The sequence below is a fragment of the Coturnix japonica genome, chromosome 4 (genome assembly GCF_001577835.2).
Source record: "Coturnix japonica isolate 7356 chromosome 4, Coturnix japonica 2.1, whole genome shotgun sequence".
NCBI classification, from domain to species: domain Eukaryota; kingdom Metazoa; phylum Chordata; class Aves; order Galliformes; family Phasianidae; genus Coturnix; species Coturnix japonica.
Window position 1 is genome coordinate 56,774,976 of NC_029519.1, and position 21,518 is coordinate 56,796,493.

Sequence of the window (21,518 nt, forward strand, 5' to 3'; positions counted from 1 at the left end):
TTGCAGTAATAATCTATTTCTCCATTCAAAAATGCACTTGGGGCAGAGGGTAAAGGCTGTTTCATTTGCCACTTCCTTGGCTAACTTCTTTAGCTTGTTTTGCCTCTGAGATTTATTTAGAGGACAGGGCTTTGCCAGCAAGGTAGAATACTTCTACCAGTTCCTGCTCCTAATGTAAGGACCAAAATAATCAATTCTCATTTAATACCACAGAGCGGATGTGAATGACCTTTTTTTACCCTTTCATAACTACTTTTGAGCTATAGCTGATGACATGTAAGAGACTGGAGTTTACACAAAGGCGTGACTCAGTTTCTACATTATGGCTGGTGATCTTTTCTTGGCTGCTGCAGCACAGAGATGGAGCAAGCTTCACTTATTAGTGCTTTGTCTGGTTGAGGGGAGTATCTGTTTGGATGAGAGCGATTCACCCTTTGCTGGGAATTGTTGACAACTGAGCCCACTCAAGTAATAATAAAAATAGTTAAATGATAATCTGTTCCTCTGTACAAAGAAGGTCAGTGTCCTGTAAGGTGTAAGCTCTAACGTTACAGAATTGCTTGCAAATAACCATTATTTATTTATTTATTTATTTAAAATAGTCAGTGTTTCCCTCTGAATGAGGTTTCAGGAGTAAGTGCTTGTGGTTTGATATCAGATGGCTTTCAAAACCAGCCCTTCCTTTCCTGGAATAAAATTAATTTGACCTTATATATGACAGTAAAGCACACAGATGCTTCCATTCTTTGCTGCCCTGGTGAATTTCTGTCTTACGCATTCTGAACAAGTCTTTTCTAACAGAATGTTTTATAAAACAGCTAGTGCATTTTATATGTTGAAGGTTGTTTGCCTCCCATATTTGTCGACTCTTGAAGTGACTTGTTTAGGAGGTCTATTAGTGATAAAGCTAGACCACTGATCTACAGCCATCCTTAGCAGCGATGCTTCCAACCTTTCGGTTCTGCCTGTAGCAGATATAACTACTGCCTTTAAGTATGACTCAAAGCTTCCTGTGTTTGTGCATGCCATGGAGTGCTGTGTAGTAGCATCATCTCAGCCTTGTTCCCTCTTCTGTTGGCAGGGACCGTGTTGCTTCGCAGCCTTAGGAGAAGAATATCCCAGTATAAGCAGGGATGTTTGTCGTGAAAAGAGTCCCACAGTACAACCTTATTTCTTGAAATATTTCAGAACTGAACATGGGATGTGGCTGTTCCGTAGTAAATATGCTGGTATTTTGCATTGTTCTGTTGGAGCCATGCACGGTACTTGTTCCAAACCAGAAAGTGAACATTTACAGTACAAGGCTGCACAAGATATAGAAAGATTAATCTGAGAATTGAGAAAGTGGTGGGACTTTGTAGAACAACAGTTGTTTGGAGTTTGCTAAGTTGGAAATGCTGCAGAAATCCTGGAAGAGTGATGTATTGCATGGAGTAGGACAGTGAAATGTGATAAGTGATTTAAGGCTTTCTTGTTGATCCCACATTGCTGCTTGATATTTAGATCTTTAGATTTCTTTCCTAGTACAGTTTCTAAGGAGCACACATTTCCTTTCCAAAAAGGAGTGTGGTGGAAGATGTAGACTGTAATGTGTGGTTAATGGGTGGCATTAGCTTATTGAGCACATGCACTTGAGACTGAAATTCTGCCATAGTTTTGTTGTTTGCATTTGATATCTGCTGAAGGGCTTGCTACTGTTAACTTGGGAGGAAAGACTTGCCAAGGTAAAACAGGACTCTTGAGCCCTCTTTAGGGGAGCAGCCAACCTGGTGCTTTCTAAGTTGTGACTGGCAAGTGGAACGTGGAGCTCCACACCAGCTGGCCAGCAGTAGGACGGACTGAGAAACCCATAGCAATTGGCCTGGCACAGACTTGTAAGGAAATATGCTGACAGTAAGATTTGACACTTTGCCATAAAACTGCTTACTCTGTGATTTGGGGTCTGCAAAGTCGTTGCGTGGGTTTGAGCAATGCCTGCCAGTTGGAAGTGCTGGTACCTTAGCTCTTGTAGGTATCTCTTGTCACAGGTGAACATCTGGTGTATGTGCATGGCCCAGAAGGTTGGCTGTTGATGTGCTTGATGTGAGGTACGTTTCTTGTTCACTTTGGAATGTAGACCTCTACAGAGCATCCTGCTTTTAAAGGAAGCGGAGCAATGGGAGTTGTTCTGCCCTTGACATGTTCTCTCCATTGTTTGTCTAAAATACTATTAGGATGATCTGTTTGAACTGTAGTAAAAACAGCTGGTTGCTAGGAAAAACACTCTTAAGCCTGTAACTGCGCTTTGTAGTTTTGTAACAAAAATCCAGATCAGTAATTTGGTAATTTATTCCGTTCCTGGCTTTGTCATCTTGAAGTTGTCACGTTCTCCTCCCACCTTGTACCTCCTCATATTTTCTGCTGCCACATTTTCACCTGATCACAGTGGGGTAACTCAAGTGTCCTTGCTATTGAGAATGTTTCTCCCTGCAGTTTCTTGACTAAAGAACTGTGAAGGATTTTGAATGTAATCTTTCACATAACGCTCCAGTGTAACACTGAGAACTGCTTTGCAGTATCTTCTTGGAGAAGTGCACATCGATAGCGGTGCCCATGACGAAGCTTTTATCTTCCAGCTCTACTCTCATTGCATCCTACTGCTTCCATGTTTGCTTTTGCTAAAGCTACACTGAATTTCTTGTACAGCTGTAACAGATTCTTTTGAAATGAGGAAAATAGGTCCTCAGCCATTCCTGCAGCTCACATAATCTAAGCTCTCATATTTTGCCAGGAGCTGTTAGAGACCCTCCTCAAGTCTTTGACAACGAGTCAAGGATCATCCCACTAGAAGAGGCTTTTTATTATTGCCAGATTTATCTGGAGAAATGCCAGAACTGCTCGATCCTGCCTCTTGGATCTGCTCTTTCAATTTCTAATACTGATTTTCAACTAGAATCTTGTGAAATATGAGCTAGAAGGCAGCTTGATATCACAACACAAAGTACCCACATACCTGTCCTCAAATTAAACGCTGAAGATGGTTCTCAATAGATCACTCAAGTGGTCTTGGGTATTTTACTGCACTTTAATCTCAGGTCTTAAGCTTTGGAGTTTTCATGGTAAGACCCCTGTATCTGGAGTTTTGTTTATTTCACAGCATAGATGATAGTAGTGCTAAATGAACTGTTTGTCGGTCTGATTATTGAACATGACTGCTTGACTGTATGACCACCTTTAAAGACTGAGTCTTTAAATTGTAGAATTCTCTGAATTGGAAGGGGCCTTTAAAGATCATCTACTCCCTGTTTTGTTGCAGGGCAGCTGGACACCCGCAGTTAGATCAGGTTGCTCAGAGCCTGATCCAGCCTGACCTTGAGGGTCTTCAGGGGCATCCACCACCACCTCTCTGGGCAACCTGTCCCCTGCACTGGCAGTACATGGCTGGCCTTCTCTGAGAACGTACTTTCATGAGGGGTCATGATAAAAGTCTGCATGGATCTCCTGGTTTGGAAAACCAAATGGACAAGTGGGAGGCTGAGGCCATAGGGTTCAGCAGCACCAGTAAAAAGCAAAAGGGTGCAAGAGCAGCAGAATGTGAGAAATGTAAAATACATACATAGACATATGTCACTTGAGCAGTTGATACTTCATTTTATTTTGAGGTTTTGGCCTCTGGTCAGTCCTTGGTATATTCTAATCTTCGTCCTTTCCTGGTCAGATTGTTTTGATTAAAACGGATACAAAATGTTCTGCAGACCATGAGGAAGGAAGGTCTTTGGGAACATTCAATGCAAACGTTAGCCCCAGGAGGCTGCTGCATGGTCTGGCCATTAGGCTGAGGGGGAAGGAAAACCAGGCTGTCCTACTGACTGAGACAGGCTGGGAGAACTTGGGTTCGAGAATGGTTGTTTTTCTAGAACTAGGGCAAAGAGTGAGTATGCAAACAAAGCAGTGAGGCTGGAAGGGAGGGGTAGGGAATATCCAACCTCCTAAGTGTGCACTGATTTAATAATGAACGAGGTTTACTACAGAATAAAGCTTTGGAAAATGCTTTAGTGGTTTGTTTGCTGAAAAGCTCCCTGCAAGGCATTGTCGGAGTGAGGGATGCGCTGGGCTCACTGCAGCGTGCAGTGCCGGGTGCTGCGGTGGGCACGGCTGCAGGGGGCAGGGAAGTGCCACCCAACCCCATAGGGTATGGGGAGCGGGGGCAGCACCGTGGGCTGCTGGTGGGGCTCCCTGCTCACCAGAGGTCTTAGCATGGGGGCGAGGTTTCCAGACTCGGTCCGGTGGTGTAACAGCATCTCAGTGCTCGATGCCACGGCACGGCCGCTTAACCTCTCCAGGCGTGTCGGTGTCCAGACGAGCTCTCAGCCCGCGCTCTCACCGGGACGCCTGACCGCGCGGCTCGAGCAGCGGGACGCTCCCGTGCGGGATGGCCGGCTGCGCTGCGCCGGGCGCGTCCCGGCGGAAGGAGCAGCACAAAGCCGCGGCTGTGCCTGCGCTGCAGCTCCGCCGCCAGCTCCTGCCTCGGGGCGTGCGCCGCCCGCCCGGCCTTCCCCGCGCCGTTCCCGCACGCAGGGCGGCTGCGGCGCGTCCACGGGGCGCACTCGAGCCGCCGCGGCTGAGGGGAAGGGCAGAGCTCCCCTCCCCTCCGCCGGGAAATCGGCCGGAGCCCGGGGCTGTGCCGCGCGGAGGGCAGCACTGCGGCTGGCGGCGCTCGCGGCTGCGGCTGCCCCGAGATGGGCTGCGCCAGCAGCAGGCTGTGCCTCTACCCCCAGTGCGCCGCAGCCAGGGTAACGCTGCTGGGGGGCTCCTCGCGCCGGGCTGCTTTGGGGGGTGGCGGTGTGGGGGTGGGCTTTTCTCTTTTCTTTTTATTTCCCCGCCCCGGTTGCAGCAGGGAGGGCAGCGTCCGCCTCTGTGTGCTGCTGCGTGCCCCTCGCGCACCTTGCCGGGGGCAGATGGAGTGCTTGGCAAAGTTTGGGGGTTGTGCTTGTATTTTTGTTATGGAAGCTTCAGATATTTATCTCGGTGCATGCCTCTTTCACCGTACACCGGTGCCCTTGTCAGCAATTGCTTGGTTTGTGCTGTAAGGTTATGTTGCTCCACCCATCATAAAATATGTAATTAATGGCTGCGAAGCAGGATCTTAATTGCAGTGTTATCCTGGAAAAAAAAACTGTTCTATGTTTTAAAGTATAACTTGCTTAACAACAGGACATCTGTGTATTTGGTAACAGCAGGACTGTTATCCTAAATGATTCATAGCTTGGCTCCTCGCTTCTGCCTCTTGTTTTCCTACAGAGCACATGCAAGTTATTGGAAGGTGCCCTGTTTGGATCACTTATGTTTGACTGTTTGTTTTTCCTTCTGCAGAGGGAGGAAGCACTGAAACAACATAAAGAGTTATCTCAAGAGCTAGTCAACCTGCGAGGAGAACTAGGTAAGAACCTATTTATCCTCAACGGAATGAAAACAAAACTGCAGCAAACCGGGTCTGTAGAAAGAGATGCCACAGCAGGCAGTGAGTTCCCTGGCTGAGTTCTGCTCAGATGCTTCACTGCTGCATCGCTCTGCACCATTCTGCCTGTGCCTGCTCATGGAATCTGTATCTGGTGGGCAAAGCGCTCCCTTCCCAAACTTGAGTGACTGTCCCACATTGATAGATACCCAACGTATATGCAGTTTCTAGAGATAGGAAGCAGAAATCTGTAAATCTGTGAAATACACTGTGCAAAATTTTTGTTTTGCCTTAGTTGCTTGTAGATGAATGAATGTGAAACTAACAGAAATAAATTGTATCGGGCTAATGAGATTCAATTTTTAAACTCAGCCTAGCAGACAGTTGTAATGTGAAATTGAGCTATAACGTTCAAGGGCTGGTTTTGCAAACTTTGAAGCTTGGTTTAATTGTATTTAATCACAACTTCACAGAACTTGTTCAATCTCAAAGCAAGGTAATCTTGTGGAGCATAAAAAGTCATCAAATTGAAATTGATGGTGCTTGAAAAGGAAGCTGTCGTTTTACAGACAGCACACCTCTGTTGTTGTAGAACCCCTATACAAAGAAAAAGGGAAGCAGAAGTGGTGTGTGTAAAGTAGTTCTAGATAATGACTGATTACTGAAGAGTTGGAAACTTGTATATTCACATGCTTTGGAAGCTGAGTGCTGTCTCAGCCCAATTTGTCTTGTGTGGGAAGGCCTCGTTGCATGCAGGCATATATTTAATTATCAGATTTTTGTATTAGTGCTGATTAACAGGGTGGGCGACTCCATCAGCACATCAGAGTTGAAAGCCTGGCGGGTGGAGGCATGAACAGAGGAATCCTTGCAGACTGAGCAGGTATCTGAGCGTACCAAAGATACGAAACACGTTTCAGGGATGTGTTTTCATTGCTGGAAGTTCAGTGCTGTAGAGCAGAGGCTTTTCTAGCACTTAGTGCATGATGGCATCTGTCAAGCTGCAGCCTTTAACCTTGCTGGTGGCAAAGTGTCAGGGTTGCAGTTTTGCGCTTCTTTGAGGCCAGTCCCAGTAGGAGCTGCCTGTAAGGAAGCCTTGCAGCCCTCTGCCTTTCTGTCCTTGTGTCAGCACTGGGGAAAGCTGGTAGCTCACCTACCTGCCTGTTGAGTGCCAGAACAACCAAAGGGGAAGGGGCTGCTGGGGAGAGTGGAGGCTGTGTCCCTTGACAGCAGCATCAGCACTTCTGCTACTCTGAAGTGACCAGATTAGAGTGAGAGTAGTGCTGTGCAAACAGGCTCCTTGCATTGCTGGGTGACCTATGAAGTTGTGCTGTGAAGGTGACATAGATTTCTTCTCTGTTTGTGCATGTGTATGTATGTGTATGTATGTAACATTCTGGGCAAATCTGTTTGTTTACCTTATCATGAACATTCTTTGCTCTCACAGCAGTCCTTCTGAAGTAAGTCTCTCTCTATCCTGCCTTTGCATCTGCAGTGTTATCCTTATCTACTTGAGTGCTACATCCAGGTCAATTAACAGGAAGGGGAAATTCAGATTAGAGGGAAAGGCTGAAATCTAACCAGCACTTAGTCTGTTTCTTAGGGTTTTGTTTGTTTGTATTCCAAAAGCTTAGTTCATTCCAGAGACCTGGGATGGGGCTCCTACTACAGGAATACACTGTCCTGCCAAAGGGTACCCAGATAGCTTCGGACCAGTCAGCCCCACTGTGCTGCATGGTACCTGCTGTCAGAGCTGTCAGTGAGCAGTGCTGTCCAGGGCCATCACCATCCTCATGCAGTGGTAATGCTTCTGTGCCAGCTCTGCAGAGCAGCTGGGGGCAGCCTCAGGTTTCCAAACTGCCTGTAATTTCAGAGAAGCATTTATCTTCACGCAGGGTCCTGTGTCTTAACTCCATCATGCACGTAGCCTGTCTGTACTTCTTCACATGGGATGGGAATCTATTAACTGCTGTACTGCAAAACTAGGTGTGTCTTCAGTTCTATCTGCCTTGAAGAAGGTTTGTTTAAAGTAGATGAATAAAAAAGCCAGCCAGCCCTCACTTGTTGACCAGCTTTGCACAAACATTCCTGCAGTGTTAGCTTTAGCTGACAGTAACCTGTTTAAATGCACACCTGCTAATCAGCTTTGTGTTTCCACTGTTAAACATGTGCAGCTGTACTTCAGGTTCCCATAGGCTATCTGAGGTAAGCACTGAGAATTTTGACTGATGGTGTCAATTAGGCACAGGCTGACAACTTGAATCTATTTTGGTTGTATGGACACTGTAAGGTCTCACAGAGTCCCAGGCTGATATAAGGTATGTTCACAGTTGGGGCCATCTAGGAAGAGGAACCAGGTGTGTCTCACTGCACATACGCTGCATGCTGGATATTGCCAAGTTTGAGGAGCACAGAATCTTCTGCTGCTCACACTGTGCAGTGTCAAGTCCTTGGTTTCTGCCTTTTAAGTTTAATTGTGTATGTTCCCAGGCTCCTTTATTTACCTTGTAAAACTGACTGCCTTGCTGTAAAACTCAGTAATTCCATAATATGCTTCCTTTTCAAATACATTCTTGTTTAAGGACAGTATGCAAATGGAGCACTGACAGGGTGGGCTGATTGAACCATGCACGGCTGCAGCCCTAAGATCCCACTTAGACAGCTGTGGTTTCCTTAGGCCGTGCATGGAGGACACTCCTTGGGCACCGTGTGGGGGCCTGGACATGGTGGTGGATGGGGAGAGGCTCTTCAGAGGAGTCCAGATCCATTCACAGCCTCAGAGACTGAACAGGGAAGGATTTTTCGGTCCTGGGAACCCAGAGCAGATCCAAATGCTGCTTGTCCCTTAAATTTCCCTGCTTATTAAGATACAAGCTGCTATATAAATCATTTCGAGTTGCCTGTTTAATTATGTAAGTAGAAGCAACAAGAACTGCATATTTCCACAGTGACGTGAAACTGCTCCTCGCAGTGAATTTGACTCTGGATTATTTCAGTCTGCAGCTCCTCTGGCTGCAACCCAGGCCTGTGCTGCTGCAGGGCTGGCACAGCAGCTGCTGGCCCCTTTGGACCTGCAGCCAGGAGGCTTCTTAGCAGGCAGGAGGGACGCGCACGTATCCTGTGCAGCCGTACCAGTCTCCACTGCACTGCAATTGGTAAACAGCATTTACCTCAGAAATACTTTCAAGTAATTTCCCGTGCTATTTTTTTATTAGTAATTGACCTTTAAAGCGTGCTTTGGAGGTTGGGGTATAAAGGCTGTTGGTTTCTTTTGTTCTGTTTATGTTTTATTTTTATACTGGCAGATGTAAATACCACACTGTGGTGGTACCTGTAGTACTGAAGGATGGGAGCTTTTTTTCCTGGCAGATACTTGTGTGCTTCAACTGAGCATTCAGCCATACCCACCTGTACATGCCCTGAAGCATTCTCTTGATTTACCTGGCTCATTTCAGCTTGCCCAGAACTTGGCTTGATGCTGTGCCATGGGTAACACCCAGAGAAACTTGGTCATAAACTGAAAGTGTTTGGGTGGAAGAATTTCCAATACTGAGATTCTGCCAAAAACACAAATTAATTGTTGGATGATTATTATAATAAACCTTTACATAGAGAAGGAAAGCAGCTTGTGTCTGCAGTAGAACTGCTGGTCAACAGAACGTACACATGAATATTCCTGTGTGATTAATAAAGTTAGAACAATAAAACGTTATGCACTGTGATACAGCACTATGCTAAATGCTTGCTGTTCTCTGGCAATGATCCCCCATTTCGTATCCCCACACCTATTAAAGTGCCACCAGTTTGCTGCTTCAGTGACCTCTGCTTCAGTATGTCAGACAGCCCCACGGCTTCTTGTTTCATGAAGCATGGTTAGGCCAGGGAGTGACTTGGACAGTTTTATGACGATAACTTTGCTCCAAAGTGTTTCAATTTAGGTGAGTGGTTTTATCTCCTCTGAGCTGTGGTTACGGCGGCTTTTAAGTGAGAGTGGAGTAAGTTGAGAAATGTTTTTATGTAAGAACTTGATCTATAAGGGCTGAATTGGTTTATTGTGATGAATTATTAGATAACTGGAATAAAAAACAGGCTAAATTTTGTAAGAAGGAGATGCTGTGCAGTTGTAAAGGTTTACCTCTTGGCTGCTTTTGTTGGGAATGTGAGAGAGATTTCTTTGGGGTTCTGTGAAAAAAGGGCATCCTCTGCAGCTGTGGTTTCTCCTGCAGGAAGGTGCTGCTGGCGGCTGCTTTCCACATTCCCTAGGCTGGGGTTCACATAGCTGACACACAGAGCTGTGCAGTGACACGTGTGGGATGGAGGTGGCCATTTTTCATATCTCCATACAGGTGTTGAGTTCACAAGCTGAAAGCTGCGTTTCTGGTAAGAAATGCTGCTGCTGAATTTCAGAAACTGCCTGTGATGGCCAGAGGTGGTGGTGGTTCTGCCCAGAGGAACCACACTCTGTGTGTGCTTATGGTACTGGGAGCCCACTGGCCATTTTTGTCCTTGCCTGCATGGCAAGAGTGCAGTGAGACATGCTGTGTGCAAGGACATGCAGAGCCTTCAGCCTTAGGAAGGCCAGGAGGTACCTTCAAGGGAACATTCAACTGCTGGTGCAGACTTTAAAAGTTAGTTTTTGTTTACCTTCATAACACGAGTCTTCTGATAAATGTGGATTGCAGGCTGGCTGAACAAGGCCTGATGTGGCTGCTCCCTTTGACAAAGGCAGGGTTTGCTGTTTGATTTTTGTCTGAAATGTTTTGTGTCATGTGAAGGATCTCTGTGCTGACATTTAAGGACAAGGCAAAGTGAGGCAGTGTGTTCTTTTAGCTCACCAGACGCAAAGGACTGGCTGTAGCCTTGTCAAGAGTCAGATGACTCCTTTTTTAAGGGAAGTGGGTCATTTGAAGCAGTTCACTACAATTACTTTAAATGAGGCGTGTGAGCTGCCTGCCTCTGTGCTGCAGTGACTCAGTGGTAAATGGCCAGATGGGTTCTGCGTGTGGCTGGTTGAGTGATGTTTCCATTTGGTTCTGTGCCTGGTTCTTTGCCTTACAAAGAACGCCCCCTGTCCATCACATTCCATTTTCCCCAAAAGCACAAAGATGCAAAGCATCCACACTGAGTAACTTTGCCAGTGTTACCTCATAGGCATTTGCCAATTCTTTTCCTCCTTCCCTTCCCCAAAGGAATCCGTTTGTGACTGTCAGTCATGGAAAGAATTAAAATAAGGAAATAAAAATCTTCCTTGGTAGTGCCAAGACTTCACTGCGTTTCCCTTAAAGGAGTGCAGGTGCCATTCGTTTACTCTCTTGCTTTTGCTGAGCTGTAGCAGAGGGCAGAGCTGACAGATGCCCAACTTCAGGCAGGTTGCTTTCAGGACAGCTGAGGGCAGGACTGGTTTGGGACTCAGCCCTTGAAGATCCTACGATCCACGTATCTTAGTGCTCAGACAGAGCTATGATAAGAATTTCCTGTAACGCCTGTACCAAAATTCTTGAATCTTCTACTGCTTCCACAGAGTTTATATTGTTTGGGCAGTGTGCCAAGCTGCTATAAGTGTGTGTGTGCGTGAACTCTCCTGTATTTCATTCCAGATCACGTTAAGGTTCCAGTTGATTTTTCTCTTAAGGAGATACTCATCTGATTCATTTATTTTAAGGCTTATGTTAAACAAAAGTGATAAATGCTGCACAGAAGTGATTTTGCTTGGGGTCGGTGACCTCACCTTCTGCTGGCGGTGCTGTTCCACCTTGCTGCCGCCTCTGTGTGCAGCTGCATGAGGGGCTTGTTCCAATCGCATTAACAGCAGAAAAGGGATTCTTTCTGTTCCAGCCCTTTCAGTAGGAGGTGTGAGTGCTAAATTTCAAACTCCAAAGCACAAGTTTCTGTTTTGCCTTTAATCAGTTCAGTAAATATGGGGGGACAAACCTGGGTGCTTTCCTTTACTTACCTCTGTTAATAAAAATGCATGGAGAGCTGTAAAATATTCTGTTGTTTGCTTCCTTAATGCTCTGCCCTGGGCCTGAACTGCTCTCTGTGCTGCCTGTTTAAATCTATAAGCAGTATGTTTCAGATTGGTGGTTCTGTATAACTCTGCTTTAGGGCGGTCTGTGCGGCTGTCTCAGTGCTCTGTAGTTGAGCATGGGTAGCACGCGGGATGGATGGGCCTTCAGGATGGTAAGACTTTCCAATTTAGCTAAGTGGTTTATACATCAGAAAGTGAAGCACTCTGACAAATAGCTCCTGAAATGGGATCAAATTAGGTGAAGTAGCAAATCCAATTAGTTGTTTTATTAGAGCACTCTGGTATCTCCAGTGAGACATTCATTCTTCTGTGTCACGACAAACTGTCACGTTTATGCTTTATGCGTGGGCTCCCGATTTAACTAGATTCAATTAATTCTTAGCATAAGGCACAATGTATTCGGCATGTTTGAAGAGGTCTTTTCATGTGTCTTTGGGGTTGGCACTCATTTAATGGATAAATGAGTCTTGTCTTTGTGTATCCTGTGCAGGCATGTTCCTGTCCGTAGTGCCTGCAGCGGGGCTGTGAACTTAGCAATGAACTTGACCAGGTGTTTTTCTTATTAATTTTGCCATCTGCAGTAACAACTTCTGCGGCTTGTGAGAAGTTGGAGAGAGACAGGAATGAGCTGCAAGTTACCTACGAAGGATTCCTGCAGAAATTAAATGAGCAGCACCACAACGATTTGGCTGAACTGGAGGAGAGGCTCAAGCAGTTTTACACGGCAGAATGCGAGAAGCTCCAGAGTATCTGCATCGAAGAAGCTGAGAAGTACAAAGCGCAGCTCCAGGAGCAGGTTTGTGGTATTCGGAGTAGGGATATTCTTCAGCGATTGTTTTCTGCTACAAATGAGCCCTCAAGGAATCTTTATTTATTTATTTAGGCAATTAATGAATGGATTTTACATAATGTGGAACTCTACTCAATTGCAGTTACGAAAGGGAATGTTAGTATGCAAAGCTGGCCAAGCCTTAAGGTTGTGTTTTAACGTGGTAGAAATTCAGTGTTCTGCAAGCTCCAGGTCCATCTGGAGCTCTATGGGTACTTGAAGCAGCTCAAGTTTTAAGACTTATAGAACCACGCCTGGCTTGGGAACTTGCTTTGCAGCAATTCCATGCGTGTGAGAGACACATACGTTCTGTTGGTATCTGTAAGCTGTTCTCATCTATTAAGTGTTGTATGTGGCTTAGCTTTTCCTGTGGCCATCTGTTAAGTGCTACCGAGACTTAAGCACAGCATAAAACCACCATAACAATACTTAAGGCAAGGGTTAAAATAACTAAGGGGAAAAACTCATCTTGTCATGTTACAGGTGGACAACTTAAATGTCACACACGAAAACTTAAAGCTGCAACTTGAAAACAGCCACTCAGAAAAAGTAGAGGAGCTGAAAAAGAAATATGAATCCTCTTTTTCGGGCAAGTATTTTGTATTCAAGTCCATACAGCATAGAACTACTAGTCACAAAGATATTCAAATGCATTAAACCTGGATATGTACATTTCTTTCTTCTTGCTGGTCATCTGTCCTTACAAATGCTGACTGAATTCCTTCTTTTGGATCTGAACAAGTCTATTTCATATACAGAAGTAACTGTGATCCCATCGGGATGGAATGAAACTTTCAAACCAGTTTAAGAGTGGGGATGACTTTTAAAAGACGCATCTAAATTACAGCCTGCCCTCAAAATGTCACGGTAATGGAGCAACTCGCTGCCTGCCACCCCCACGCTTCTGTAAGGAGCACCTCAAAAATGAACATTAAGTAGGGTTAGGTGGTGTCCAGATTGATGTGGGAATGTTTCTCAAGTTGAGAAATGAAATGTCGTGCATTGTTTAGAAGAGTAAACTTTTTTTCTAGGAAGGGGTGTGTGCAGAATTGAATTGCATTGAGTCGAGATGTTTAAGAGGTGATGGTTTCCGTCCTCCCTTTGGCTCCACCTGACAAGGAAATTTCCTGTGATCCTCTTATCTCCTTAAAACTGGGGCATTTCCACAGTAATGAAGAGCTCTTCAGCCTGATAGTTCCAAAGTAGGAAAGGAAATGTTTTTCTAGGAATTCCTGGGAGACGCGTGATGTTTTTTGCCTCTAATTCCCTTCTGAAGCTCAGCTTTTGTCGGATGTGGATCTGTGCTCAGTTCATCCCTTTGTTGCATGTAGATGAGTGCTTTCAAACTTGGGATGTCATCAGCTAATGGAATGTGTTTGTGAGAGGACGACCCACAGATCTGAAGCAGAGATAGATCTGATACTTTGTACAGGCTTTGGGGTGGTTTGTGATAAATGTTCTTTCCATGCTGGCAGTGACTCTGTATCTGTGCATGTGTGTTTTGGCTATTTGTCCTCATTAAGTAATCATCATCATTGTATATGAAAAATGTACAAAAATAATCTGTTGCAGAGCTCAAGAATGCCCATGAATCTGAAAGGAAGTCGCTTGAAGATTCCTTTAAAGAGAAGCAGGAATTGCTGGAGGTACGTTTAGGGCTTGTGTCATTGCAGGTCTAAAACTTAAGTGGGATTTTGGCGATGTGCTCTGAATTGTTGGCCTACCTGTGCCCTGTCTTTTCATTGCAGAAAAAAATCGATGAATTAAAATGTGAAAACGTCGCTCTAAGTGAGAAGCTGAAATTAGAAGAGCAAAAACAAACAGCCAAAGAAAAAGCCAGTCTTGTAAGTCCAGGTCTCCAAAAGTAACGCAGACAGGCAGACCTTTTATGCTTGGGTTTATTCTGTTGCATAATTGAGAAGGTTTGTAATCAAATCTGATAGAGAGCTCTGATGCCTATTAATTATTTTTAATACTGTGTGTAAATGGATTTTCCCACCAGAATTTTTTGTCAAGCAGTACAGTGTTATTAACTTTAGTGTTATAAACCTATTGAGTGTGTTAAGTTTAATCCTAATTGAAACTGAAGCCGTAAATGTGTGCAGGTGTGTCATAGCTTGCTTCTCATCAGCTGATAAATGCTCAACCAGCACCATGACGGTGTGTGGGCCGTCTTGTATCACTGCTACAGAATTCACTTCTTGTACTTGAGTTTTTAATGAACTTACAACCTGTGCTTGTTTCTGGTGTATCCTTTAGATAAAGTTTTCGTTCTCACCTTTCACCCAAGGCTGTTGTCATCTGTGATGCTCCTGGGATTAGGAATGTGCTCTGAGAGAAGGTTTTCTTGCATTTGGAGGTGGCCACAATGGCTGCAGACAGACCTGCTTGTTACTACAGGTTACACTAGGGAATGTCTTCCCACAAAGAGAAATTCTGAGCTTAAAAAAAAAGAAAAACTTAGGATTGTTAGTGGCAGGTCCTCTCATTTTGTCAGCTTCATAGTCAATCTGTGTTTTACCTATTAGAACAGTCTGTTAATTATAGTGGGTTTGGACATAATTGATTTATACGCCTCTGCTCCTTTGTGTCTTCTGGTACTCTCTCTGTTTTTGACGTGGTCAGACACTCAAGTAAACTTAAAGAGGAACAGATACATGATTGGAAAAAAATCTGTATAGCAATAGAGCTGAAGGTCAGGGAAGTGGGACAGAGGAAGACCCCGTTGGTCAGAGAATGGCAGAGCAAAACTCCAGTAATGAGACCTTTGGCCCAGCTACAGGGATGGAAAACCAAACATGAACATACAGAGAGCTGTGGGTGGGGGAAAAGCCAGGAAAAAAAACGTCTGCTTTGTGGGAAAAAGTGCAGGCTTACCAAGGAGAAGCAGCTCTAGTTCACGCTGGACTATTTGTTCTATTTGTTCTCTTGTTATTTATTCTAGTGGCAGGGTAGAGCTGCAGAAAGAATCTGCAAGCAGTGCTGCTGTGGCTGGGAGAGGTGATACCAAAGAGAACACTGTGCTTAGCTGTGCTCAGCTGTTATTGCAGAGCAATAGTCAAGTGACTTTATGCAGCTGCAAATATGCTTTGCATCCTGACAGATAAGCCTCATAAGCTTAAGGCTACTGTATGGAAAGATAGTGGTTTGATATGGTATGTTCTTCCCTAGTAAAATGCGGCACTATTAGAACTATTGTTTGCCCCTAGAAGATCAAGGTGTATGTCTAGCAGTATTTACGTAGTGTCACTTGATATTCCTGTATTTTTTTTGTTAAAAACTAGTCTGGATTGCATTGCCAGGCCTTCTGGAAGAATTTAAAGGGAAAAATGATGTTGAATTTCTTCTTATGAGCTACGTACCTTCAGGTAGAAAACAGTGAGAACTAGCTACAGCCAGATGGGTGTTTTTATAAGCCTGTGTGTTTTTTGAACCGTTCCAGCTCCTGAACAACTCTTCACATGTTTACTCTTATTATCTCCTGGGATGGGTTATGAGTAATGCAGGATACATTTTGGAACTCCTCGCCTTAAAGGAGCCTGTCAGCGCTCTCACAAAACAAGTTGGGCTGCAACAGCTTTGGTGCCTTCCTCTGAGTCACGAGGATTTTGCACGCGTGTACAAAGTCTGTTCTGAGCACCTGCTAAGGGAATGGCAGCTGCCGATTTAAAGCGAAGAACAAAGGAAATCAGATGAGAAAGCAGTTCCGGATCTTATCCTTCTCTTGTTGCAGAAAACCTGATTTCACCTTGAACAAACAACTGTTGTTACAATTTCTGTTTTCTTGCTCTTTCTTCAATAGCAGGGAAGCACTTTAATTATCCGTGAACTGAAGGTAATAAGCAAACTCTGTGGAAATCTTTCAGAAAAACCCGCAGATCATGTATCTGGAACAGGAGCTGGAAAGTCTGAAAGCAGTCCTGGAGATCAAGAATGAGAAGCTGCATCAGCAAGACATAAAGTTAATGAAGATGGAAAAACTGGTGGGTTTCCCTTGGGGTCTGGCAGTTTTGGACTGTTCCTCTGATCTGTGAATGATGATGAATTCAGGCTGGTCAGACATGCGTGCAAAGGTTTTTCCTTGTTTAAAAGAAAGCGTGTAAAAATAATGGGACGTGCTCCCACTGCAGGTACAGTTGTGTCTGTATTGGGCTGTAGCAAGGGGGAACAGATGCTCTAAGCGGTCTTTCCATCTCTTATGGCAGCTACTGTGTTGCACAAATTATAGCTAAGGTAGTTACACCTTCTCATCCCTTTTACTCCATCTCCTAAAGAAAAAATGCTCACCTGTTCACATTTACTCAAGTATTATGGAAGACAGACTGCACTGTTAGGGAAGCCTTAACGTGGTGGCTACATTAGTTAAACAAGAAGAGATTGTATTTTCATCTAGAGTTGACCAGCTCACATCAAACACTTGTTACCTTTAAGCTGTTTGTTTAGCTATGTGGATTTGTGCATAATTCCACATGAAACAGCAATTCTGGGGGCAGAACTTTAACATTATTTGGCAGATCTAATTTGTGGGCTTATCCTGGCTGGATCCTTTGAACAACTGTAATAACAACTTGAGCAGTATTTTAGCAAGAAAATATAGACGGGTTTGGATAGAAGGGAATAGATTGGTGTTATTTGTTGTGTTGTGCAGCATTGTACGTTGCCCCATTCCACTGGTCTACAATTGCTTTTCTGTCTTTTCTGGCTGAGGTGTGTCACAGTAGAGAAGCCCCTGGGACACACAACCATTTACAAATCATTTTTTCCATAAGCACTGGTAACATCTCACAGTGATGAAGTAAAATCAGGAGAGTAGTGGGGAAAACTGTGTACAAAGGGGGAACCTCTTCCATTCGTTGCTGTAGCGTGGTACTTCTAGGCAGCCTCCATTCTGCCAACAGAGTAGCATAAACCTTATCCAGATCCTCTTCTGGCATCTAATCAGCACAAGTGGCGCAATGCCAGCGTTACACAACAGTCAGGTAAGTACCTGTTTGACTATGACAAAATATTAAGCCACAATAGCAGGTCAGTCTCCTCTTAGTCTAAAGTCATTCTGCCTGTTTTTCCCTGTATTGTAACAAGGTCTGCAAACTCTGTGCTAAGAATGTCGGTATCTTGAGTGTATGTCAATGAGTTTTGTTTAAAACTGTGACTTTTTATTCCAAGGTGGAAAACAACACCATCCTAATGGATAAATTAAAGAAGGTTCAGCAGGAAAATGAAGAATTAAAAGCTCGGATGGACAAACACATGGAACTTTCAAGGTGAAAAATATCTGAGAATTCTTAGATGTTCTCATTAACCTGGGGAAGATGTTCCTGTAATGAGAAAGTGTGTAAACATCAGCGTTCAGCTTTATGTAGTTTTCTGTAGGAGAGATCTTTCCTTCTCCACTTCTGTCTCTATAGCTGTACATTATTCCATAGAAAACCAAACAGGAAGAGGCTGTAAAAAAATAAGGCTCAACAGAAGGCTGCAAAACAGCATCTCAGGGAGAAAAAGCACCTCAGCCATACCAGCTTCCAGCATCACGTTGGCAATGGCAGCAATATTTAGCATGAATAAAATGCTGAGTCTTGAGCATGGCCACTAAAGATGTCACTGTTAGTGGGACAGGTCTCACTGTTGAGGTACTTTTTCTGGCCTTCAAGAATGCTCCTTATTGGAACTTCCTCCTGCTTTTTGTAAGCTACAAATGTAAATCCCACAAGGCTGCAAACATGGTAAATCCTCATTTTCATCCTAAGGAAGTAATTCAGTCGTAAGCAAAGCAGAGTGTTATGCAGGTTCAAACTGTTGTTGAGCAGTTAATACCGTAACCAAATCTGTGACATGCTCTGATGTAAATCTGTCTTTTGCAGGCAACTTTCTACGGAGCAGGCTGTTTTACAGGAGTCCCTAGAGAAAGAATCAAAAGTCAATAAACGTCTGTCAATGGAAAATGAAGAACTTCTGTGGAAGTTGCACAACGGTGACCTATGCAGCCCAAGAAAACTGTCCCCCAGTTCTCCCTCTGTGCCTCTTCAGTCCCCGCGGAATTCTGGTAACTTCTCTAGTCCTACGGTCTCACCAAGATGACATCTCTTGAACGAAAGGGGATTGCATTTCGTTTGTGATCTGCAGAACTGATCATAACTGTAACCGCAGGAGCACGAGCTATATTAGCTGAGTATGACAACTGAACATAACTGGAAACTCGGTGCAAAAATGACGATAAGAGACTGAGACAATGGGAGTGAGACTCACGTAGCTTCTCCCAAAAAGACTTATAACCTCTATGGACAGCGTTGCACAAAGCACTTAGAGAGCAAGGAAAGAAAGACTTACTCATTGCCTTTTCACATAACCATAAGGAAAAGCTCAGGGGCTTAGAGATAAAGATCACAACCTTTATAAAATGTTCCTATCACAGACACTTTTTTAAAAGGCTGTTTGTTTGCGTGTGCGCATGTGTGCTGTGGATGGAATGGATGTAACACACCGTGTGTGTGTCTAATGCTGCCTTCTTTGCTGTGTATGTAATAAAGGATAAAAGCTGAAGACTACAGATTGACATGTACTTCCTTGATAATGGTGTCAGCGCATGCTTATAGCCAAGAGTGCTCTCACAGAAATGATGAGAGGCAGCCACTGCTCCTGTAGGTTTATTTCCTTCATCTCCTTGTCTTCAGTTGAAAGAATAGCGTGAAAAGCTTGATCCACTGACTCAGTGTCTTGGCCTACCTTTCTATGCAATACTAAATGAATTTTAAAAGCAAATTGAATTGTAGCCCTATTGTGCACACACAACAGCATCAGTTATAAAGAGGCTGTTTGTTGCAGTGGATTTTGTCTTTTAAGTCAACAGATTCAGATTCTGACCTCAAAAGGACACTGGTTCTCAAGTTCTCCGTATTGTGGCAGGGTCAGGTGCCCAGACCCATCACTTGACCAGCTGAAAAGGAATCCTTAAACAGCATTGGTCCATGGCTGAGACCATGTACTTGAAAGAGAAACGAGATTGAAAGCCAAAGAGAAAGCTGCAATAATTAAGTGCTCGAGTTCTCAGTAAGATTCTTAAGTAATCTCTGAATTTCAGTGTACCTGGTTGGACACGTTCACTTTTTGAACATTAGCATTTGTATTAACGTTTGTGGGGGTTGGCCCAGTTCCCCTGTGGAAGACAGGGCAGGTGACGGCTGTGGATAATTGTCTTACTAAGTCTGCTTCACCTTTCCTCTGAGACTGCAGGATGTCGGTGTTTGCCAGTTGATCTGGCAGAAGCTCCTGTACAGGAAATTCTGTAACAAGGGGAAAAATTTGTCCTGCAGAACCTGGAGTGTCAGCATTTCCACAAGTGCCGTATGCCGAGTTTCAGCCTCACCCTGGTCATCGCAGCCTGGCTGCTCCCTTGGTCAGACCCGTTTAAAATCTCTGCATTCTATCTACTAAACAGGTTCAGGTCAGTATTCCAAAACTCCATGCTTACAACAGCTTTGGTTTTTCAATGCCATTTCCAGCACCACCATAGCAGTTAGGTAACAGTGTAGCTCATGCTGTCAGCCATCTCTACATTTGGCTGTTACTGTAAACACATCCACTGTCCTCCATGTTTTCCAGCAGCTTCAGAACAGAAATTGAGGAGATAGATGGAAAATGTTTAGGGAACTAAACCAGAGAACCACTTCAAACCATGTTACCCAAGACTTCAATCTTAACGATGAATGTAGAAACAAGACAGATAACAGCGCTCATACACAAAGTAAACATGTAATATATTAAACTTATGATCAGCTGTTTCATCATTCAACTTAATCTTACATTGCGTGCAAGTTAAGGGTCCGTTTTACAGACTATTATACTTTATTAATGCCCTTTTAAGGTACCCTACGTGCCACTGTTACTGATCGCAGTGCTTTTAATTGTTTTCTGGGGTTTCAGATTTAATTATGAAAATCCTCTGTGGGCTAAAACTTGGCTCAAGGTCTACAATGAAACACTGATTTGCTCTGGTCAAAGATTTAATCACATGTATTGGAGCTGAATGCTTAAAAAATAAATCTGTGCACTAATTGAAAGGTTTTTTCTCCTGCGTCTGTCAGTCAAATGGTCTCTTATCTAGGAACAGCCCATCAGTATTAAGTATCTCTCAGTACCTGCTCAGCACAGCAAAGTGAAGTAGTGAAGCTTCACTGCAAAAGTTATTAACGTTCACCTAACCCTTAGGAAACTGTAACCGTGCCCTGCTGCTCTGATGGGTGAAGTTACACAGAGCTGCTCACAGGTATTGACCAAACATGCAGGTAACACCACGGAATTCTGCCATGATAAAATACTTCCTGCGTTTGGGTTAATGTAGGTACCCACTGTGAATACGCCTCTGCTAAAGGCAGCCCAAGAGACTCCTCTTAAACTTCACCTTCTTCACTGAGGATTCTCTTCTGTTAAACATAAAGACAAAACAACAGCACGGCAGCACCAAAATTGAGCAGTCCAGCAACTTGAGCCACAAGGACAGAAGCAGAGCACTGTGAAGAGTTTGTGCCTCAGAGACAACGCACAGGAAGAGCACAGGCAGCTGCCTGAAGATGAGGCTCAGTGCTCCCCTGCACACCAGGGAGAAGGGGAAGGCTTTTCCAGTGCGCTGGGACAGAACAGTAAGTAAGTACGGCATATGAAGTAATAGGAAGACTGGAGGGCAGCGAGGGTAAGTCTGTCAGCAGTACAGGACACTTCTCATCTCTGAACTGCTTGCAACCAGGCTTTTTAATGCTGTAAAGAAGAAATATTTGTATACTAAAATCAGACCATAGAACTACCAGTTCTGCATGCGTGCTACTAGAGCAGAAAGGAATATTCTGTTCATGTGTTTCAATACTTATCTATTTAACTGAGCATTAACAGTTCAAGCTTTGATTTAGATGCTGTGTGTTAGCAAAGGCAAGGAAAGCCTTAAAGTCCAGTAGTTTCTACATATTCCTGACTGCTTCCTTAGCATAGAAACTTAATAAAAAGTTAGAACCTGCTTCTCATAGATAAATTCCAAAGGCCTGGAGCTACCAGAGCCATTATGCCAGTGATTTTTCTTCAGATACTCCACCTTATCCATCTCTAGTGCTAAATTTCATGGGAAGAAAAAAAAATCAAAAAAAAAAATCACAATAACGTTTTTATCTGTACCAAATGGTTTGTTGTCATTCCAGCTGTTGATACTTGAAAGGTATCTGGTTTTGAATTGCACCACA

General features: G+C 44.1%; 1 protein-coding gene across 8 annotated transcripts in view; it reads left to right on the top strand.

Moving 5' to 3' along the window:
- The window catches only part of MTUS1 (microtubule associated scaffold protein 1), a 109,027-nt gene extending 88,676 nt beyond the window's left edge, over positions 1–20,351 (top strand). For 7 of the 8 annotated variants that reach the window (XM_015862199.1, XM_015862198.2, XM_015862201.1 and 4 more), the window contains 8 exons: positions 5,353–5,419; positions 12,047–12,261; positions 12,778–12,883; positions 13,867–13,940; positions 14,043–14,138; positions 16,161–16,277; positions 17,461–17,558; positions 18,156–20,351. In XM_015862199.1, the coding sequence (XP_015717685.1) occupies positions 5,353–5,419; positions 12,047–12,261; positions 12,778–12,883; positions 13,867–13,940; positions 14,043–14,138; positions 16,161–16,277; positions 17,461–17,558; positions 18,156–18,372 (990 nt within the window). In that variant the 3' untranslated portion in view covers positions 18,373–20,351. Of the gene's footprint in view, positions 1–4,653; positions 4,773–5,352; positions 5,420–12,046; positions 12,262–12,777; positions 12,884–13,866; positions 13,941–14,042; positions 14,139–16,160; positions 16,278–17,460; positions 17,559–18,155 lie in introns of those variants that run through there. The other variant, XM_032444203.1, reaches the window with a different exon arrangement.
- Positions 20,352–21,518: the final 1,167 nt, after the last annotated feature.